The sequence below is a fragment of the Mastomys coucha genome, unplaced genomic scaffold (assembly GCF_008632895.1).
Source record: "Mastomys coucha isolate ucsf_1 unplaced genomic scaffold, UCSF_Mcou_1 pScaffold22, whole genome shotgun sequence".
Lineage (NCBI taxonomy): Eukaryota > Metazoa > Chordata > Mammalia > Rodentia > Muridae > Mastomys > Mastomys coucha.
Genome location: NW_022196905.1, coordinates 92,316,513 through 92,323,265, shown reverse-complemented (window position 1 = coordinate 92,323,265; position 6,753 = coordinate 92,316,513). Strand labels below are relative to the sequence as shown.

At 43.9% G+C, this 6,753-nt stretch overlaps 1 protein-coding gene across 2 annotated transcripts in view; it reads right to left on the bottom strand.

The window, feature by feature from the left end:
- Positions 1-1,727: 1,727 nt before the first annotated feature.
- The window catches only part of Enoph1 (enolase-phosphatase 1), a 27,568-nt gene continuing 22,542 nt past the window's right edge, over positions 1,728-6,753 (bottom strand). For both annotated transcript variants that reach the window (XM_031336919.1, XM_031336920.1), the window contains exons 5-6: positions 4,945-5,068; positions 1,728-2,873 (exon numbers count right to left, since the gene is read on the bottom strand). In XM_031336919.1, coding sequence (XP_031192779.1) covers positions 2,737-2,873; positions 4,945-5,068 — 261 coding nt within the window. In that variant the 3' untranslated portion in view covers positions 1,728-2,736. The remainder of the gene's footprint in view (positions 2,874-4,944; positions 5,069-6,753) is intronic.

The window sequence follows — 6,753 nt, the reverse complement described above, 5'->3', positions numbered from 1 at the left end:
AAAAAAGATTGCCCTAGGAAATTAGGAGCCACAAGCAGGCAGCAATCAGGCGTGGCCCCAAGAATCTGTCCTCTTTGCAGGAGAGGGAAGCATTGGGCCAGAGACTGTCGATTTTTAAAAGGCTTTCAAGACAATACCTTGTCAGGAAAAGAGTGGAGGGGCCAGCCCCCTTTTTAAAACAACAGGCAGTAAGTATATGGGGCCATGAGGCTGCCACCCAGCTAAGGAAATCTGTCCTTGAACTTTTCAGGGCAACCCCAGGAAGTGCAGGAGTGGACTTCTGTTCTACCTGTCACACAGTATTAACGCCAGAAATGGGAGTTCAAATTCTGCCTATTGGAGTTTTGGGGCCTTTGCTCACAGAGACTTGGGAATTGCTTATAGGGAGAAGTAGCTCAATTGTGAAAGGACTGCAGATTTATCCAGGTGTTACTGATTGTGATTATCAGGGGAAGATTAAGATTATGGCTGCTTCACCTCGTGGTGTTATTACAGTACCTGCTAATCAGAGAATTGCTCAGCTTATTTTAATCCCTCTGTACCCAATGCCTTCTAATTTTGTTAAAAATGAGAGAGGACAGAGTTGTTTTGGTTCTTCTGATGTATACTTGGTACAATCTATTACTAGTAAAAGACCTAATCTTAAATTAAATATTGAAGGAAAAAGTTTTGAAGGTTTAATAGATACTGGAGCTGATGTGACCATCATTAGAGGACAAGACTGGCCCTCAACCTGGGCTCTGTCTGAGACAATTACTCACCTCCAAGGAATTGGTTATGCCAATAACCCAAAACGAAGCTCTAAACTTCTAACCTGGAGAGATGAGGAAGGTAATTCAGGACAAATTCAGCCTTATGTTATGTCAAATCTGCCTGTTACCCTGTGGGGAAGAGATCTGTTGACACAAATGGGTCTGGTTTTGTGCAGCCCTAGTGAAATAGCTAATAAGCAGAGAGCTTTTGCCTTAGCTCCCCACGTGGTAGGCTCCAAGCAGAGACTGCCAGAGGCCCAATGGCTGAGTTGAGGCGGGGAAGTAACAACAGGGATGTGCACCACACCAGGCCGTCTCCCAATTCCTTACTTTTCTAATGACTGTAATTAAAGAATAATCTGTTCTGCATCCGCCCATGAACTCGTCTACAAATATAAAGGTGCAGATGAAGTGAATCCTTTCGTTAGGATGTGATTTCACGGTTTACAAATTATTCCCATTTCTAGGACTTAACATGAATTTATTCTATTTCCTAGTGACAAAATCTGAATCAACACATCATCTTTTCCTGTCCCCTCCGCCTCATATTTCTAAGACTTTATTTTACCCCTTATTGAATATCCCCAAAATGATTCCTGCAGGGTTTTCTGAATTACAAAAAAATAACTATTTCCTTTAAGTATTTTTTAATATAGTCTTTAAAAAAAATGAGATGGCAGTGGTGGCGCACAACTTTAATCCCAGCACTTGGGAGGCAGAGGCAGGCGGATTTCTGAGTTCGAGGCCAGCTTGGTCTACAGAGTGAGTTCCAGGACAGCCAGGGCTACATAGAGAAACCCTGTCTTGAAAAACAAAACACAAAAGAGCTGGCTCAGCAGGTAAAGATCCCTGCCACTAGCAAGACCTGCATTTGAGAAGAGAACTAACCATCACACACTGTCTGGCCTGCCTGCCCCCCCTCCCTCCTTCACTGAATGCTGTGTGAATTAAGTGGAAACAACACTCTAATAGAGGTTGAAGATGTGCAATGATGTTCATTTATAGTGTGTTAAAACAGACACGCCTAGCACACTCAATGCAAAATCTAAAGGAAATTCAGTCTTCCAGTGGCTTAAGCCTTGCTTTCCTCTCTGCTTCTGTCAGAGAGAGGTACAATCCACATGCCTTTAAAACTGAAAGAAGAAAATGCCTTTATTAATTAATTACACAATACTGACACAAAATCCCATCAGTTAGCATCAGGATAAACAATGCTGTTATAAAATTTACATCTTTACATCCATTTCAGAGGAAGTATTACACATTAGAGCTCTTTGTGGTGTTACACTGGTTTCAATAAAACTTTTTAAAAAAAATAGTCATTAACATATATTCTCAAACTGTGTAAGACACAGAAGGCAGCTATAAAACACACTAACAGTGGGAGGTTAGTGGAGCCCACCGCGGCCTCAGCTGCTCAAGGGCACTGCTCAGAGGCAGCTGGGGCTTATAGCACTGTTCCATCATGAACATTAGAACTCTAATGTTCCATCATGACCACCTTTCCCAGATTTGTTCTCTGAGCAGGAACAGTGCCTCAGTCTTGTAAACGCAGGGCCGTAAGTCTTTAGTGCAGCAGTTGAGACATGCACTCTCGGGACAGGGACAGTGGGCTCCTCATATGAGTGCCTTTGAAGCACGTCCAGTCTTTAAGAGAACACAGTCTCTGGATAATAATTTCTCAAAACTAGCTTTCCATTTGGTAAACAATTTGATAAACTGCAGTTTAATTTCTTCTATCAAATACACTCTAGCCTTGGTAAGACTGAGATCTACGGTCTACTTACGGTCTACACATGAAGTGTCTTTACATGAATTTGGTCCTCATGGAACTGGCAACTTCTCTCACATTATGTGCCCATGGAAATTAATCTGAGCACACATCCACATATATAATCTATGTGTACACATAAGTAAGTTACTTTTACAATTAGAATAAAACTAGACACTGGGGGTGGGGGGTGAATCTTCCTCAGACCCTGCTCTAGGTGGACGGCAGGTAGAGCTCGCTGAAGGATGTGATGAGGTTGTAGTATGTTTTCTCGTCATCGGTTAGTCCTGCATTGCCAGGCCGCACCACCACAGCCACGTGCACGTCGGCTTCCTCAGCAGCACTGGCCTCTGTGAAAGCAGAGCACAGGTGAGACACCAGGGCCTGCTGCGTGAGGTGACAGCAGTCATCAGGGAGAGAGAACAGGGAGTGAGGCAGGCGCAGCTTCTGTCGCAGCTAAAAGGAGGCACAGCAAGGAAGATGTCTAACCTTCACACATGTAAGCTCTATGCTAAGGAACACCTAATTGTATGTGACAGACAGAAAACACAGCCCACCCTATACCGTGCTGTAATTAGAACCACTGATGCTCTGGCCCACGCCCTTTGTCCATTCTTGTAAGTTACCCCAAAGAGCTGAGCTGTTTCTCAAAGAGCAGGCAGGTTGTGGGGTCTAACACCAATTATTAAGTAGATTATGGCAAAGGAGTCCTATGATCTAATGCAGGTAAAGTATATGCTCTCACCTCAGGCCCCAACATGCCATTCCCCTGCCTACACTCCAATATTTCTTACTCTTCAAAGTTCCACTCAAAGCATGTAGCACCATCCTGCATTAGAGAGCCTGTGTGCTTCTTACAGCCCGTACTTAGCTGTCCTAACAAGACACTTTGTGACTGTCCATCCCCTCCCTAGGCTGCTGGGTACCTTAGGATCAGTGACAGGGATGGTGCTGGGTGAAGAGGGGAAAGACAAGAGCAGTCAGATTAAATTAGGTAAACCGGGTGTTACAGGAGACCTCTCTATAAGGTACCCTGGATTAGAGTCCTCTCCCCATTTGACTTTTATGTGAAAACCACAGCTAGCATCACCTTTAAATGACTCTACTGTGTTAGTAACCACTCTTGACAAGCACAAGGACAACGTAGCCCCTGCCTTCATGCTGACCCCATTCTCTTCGTCTTTCACAGCTCGAAGGAGCTTGCCTCCTTACTCCTTCCCTGTCTACAGACACTGAAACAGAGCTAAGCAAGCAGCGGGCCTGAAACTTCCAACTGTCAGCCTGACACGATGCCCAATGCTCAAAGGCTGGCCAAATAAGGCATGTCACTTCTGTGAAGTTGGACTGGCACACTGCTACACCTGTTCATTTGCATACTGCTTGTGACTGGTCGTGCACTATGAAGACAGGGCTGAAGAGCTACAGAGACCCTGTGAACTGAAAGGTACATGTTTACTATCCGACCTTTAGAGAAAAGGCTTGCCCGCTCTTGACCTAGGCACTAAATACTTCAAGTATGCTCTGCAGACACTGCATGTTACAATTCCAAGAAGGTTTTTAGTTTCCTCTTCCATACTTTAGTATCATTTGGAATATCAGCTTGGTTTTCTGCCCTGCCTTGGCAGAGAAGGGATAGGTACGTGGTACTAAAAAAACAACTCGAAGAACTAGAGACACAGAAGAATAAAAAGCAGTCTCTACCTTTCCCACCCCAGCCAGGGAGTCATCCACGTCCTGGCCACCTGACTAAATGGGTGTGTGTGTGTGTGTGTGTGTGTGTGTGTGTGTGTGTATGTGTGTGTGTTGTCCTTACTGGACATCTAAATACATCTGATTTCATTTAAGACCAGCTTATCCTATTCTTTAACATTGGGACTATAGCCAGACATAGTTTATAGTCCATGCCTTTAATCCCAGCATTTAAGAGGCAGAAGCAAATGCCAGGACTACATGGAGAAACCCTGTCTCAAAACAAAACGAACAAATAAAATCGGAGCTAGGAATACCTACTCTAGTTCCTTCACTGTACACATCTGCTTTTACTCAAGTTAGACACTAAACTTCAGACCTAGGGAATGGCTTAAACGAAACAAGAAAGACTTGGAAGGGAACACAGACATCCAATGATGCCATGTTAGGACACCACAGTCCCCTGAACAGGCTCGGGCACTTCAGCATTGGTCTCCATCAGGCACTGCAAAGGTTGGGGAGGTTGGGAACCTCTGGGAAAGAGCCTCCCTGGCAGGTGCAGGCTAACCGAGGGCTCTAACCCAGACCTGCTTCCTGATCTGTGGCTGTGGGCGAGGGGAAGCCACTCCAGGGCCCACATCCTCTGAACAATACAAACCTCACCTCCCTTAAAGCACTCAGGGGCTGCATCAAAATGACGACAACAACACTCCACCAACAAGCTGTACTCACCTACAGTGGCGTCCGTGAGGAACAGGATGTTGTTGGTTGAGCAGCCTATGCTGCCTGCAATCTTCCGGTAACTGTCGCTCTCCACTTTGTGTCCAATCTTGGTGTCAAAGTGACCATCGATGAGCTGAACCAGGGCAATGGGAAGGATGTTGAATACAGATCTACTTGCAATAGACAACTTTCTTCACCCTGCAGGCCTTCCTCTGAAGTGCATGCTGATCAGTGACTGCATTTCACAAATATTTATTGAAAATATATCTAATGGAATGCTTTACAGAAGCTACAAAAAACAAGTATTTTATGGTAATAAATACTTGAAAGAAATCTACTAGTTCAACACATGTTCCATTTGGTTCTCATCAGCACTGCTTTATGCCCGAAATGACTCCACGTATGCATGCCACACATTCTAGCCTGAAAACACTGTTATATTCAAACTACTTCTGGACTGGGTTTTGCTCTGGATGATTTTAACTATTAAAAAAGTTGAAACTGATGTTGCATACCTCTGTTCTCTATCTGACTCACTTAGAAACCAGAGGAGACTTACTACTGAAACCCGCAGGTACTTACCATGCCCTATGTATAGACCTCACTCACTGCCGGTCTCACTGGACAGAAAGTTTCCATCTGTATCTACAAAATGACCCTCATTTATTAAAAAGTCCATTACTGGTTTAATATCTGCTATAGAAGACTAAAAGAATATATTCTTGAAAAAAAAGTCAAGGTCGGAGCAGACACTGGAGACAAATTTTGCAGCCAGTCCCACAACACCTAGAGGAAGCTCCACTCCCAGGAGCTCCAACAAGCCCAGGATCAGAGGATCAGAGGAGAGGAAGACACAACATCTGTCCCAACACTGGGAGTAATTGGGACCAGTGGGACCCAGGCATGCAGGAACTCCACCAGCCCAGTGGCACTGGTTCTTTCCAGTCTCTCTGTACTTCTGCTCTGAGCACACCTTGGGTGCAAATTTTGCAGCGAGTCCTACAACACCCAGAGGAAGCTCCACTCTCAGGGGCTCTAATTAGCCCAAGATCATAGGATCCCAGAATCACAAGATTAGAGAGACAGCTTGATTCTGAGGAGTTCTGACACAACTAGGATCACAGGTAGGATAGGCCCCAGTCAGATTCAAATTTATATTGAGACAAATGTATGTATTTTCTGTATTGCTGTAGACAAGCATCTACATAAGACTATTCAATTGATTGTTGTTTTATATCCAACAATTTTTATAATAAAAAAATACTTAACAACTTAAAAAAAAAAGAATATATTCTTTTATATATAAAACTATATAGAATATGACACTATCCAAGACCAACCTGTTTCCTGAATATCCAATATGGGTCCAGAAAATACTAATTTCAGAGATGGAAGCACAGCTAAGTGACAAGGCACTTTCCGAGTACTGCAGGAAACCATGGGCTCTAACTTCCTCAAGAAAGCTAATAGCCAGCCGGGCGGTGGTGGCGCACGCCTTTAATCCCAGCACGTGGGAGGCAGAGGCAGGTGGATTTCTGAGTTCGAGGCCAGCCTGGTCTACAAAGTGAGTTCCAGGACAGCCAGGGCTACACAGAGAAACCCTGTCTCCAAAAACCAAAAACCAAAAGAAAAAAAAAAAAAAGAAAGCTAATAGCCAAGCTAATTCTGTTCAGTCAGCCCTTCTGGGGAGGGGAGGGGTTTTGAGTAGCTGATGTTTTATATTAGAAAAATAGTACAGCTACTATTGTTAGAGTAGTCAGCATGTGCATAGATACTTATATATATAAAGTAAAAAAAATATATTAAATATAATAAATA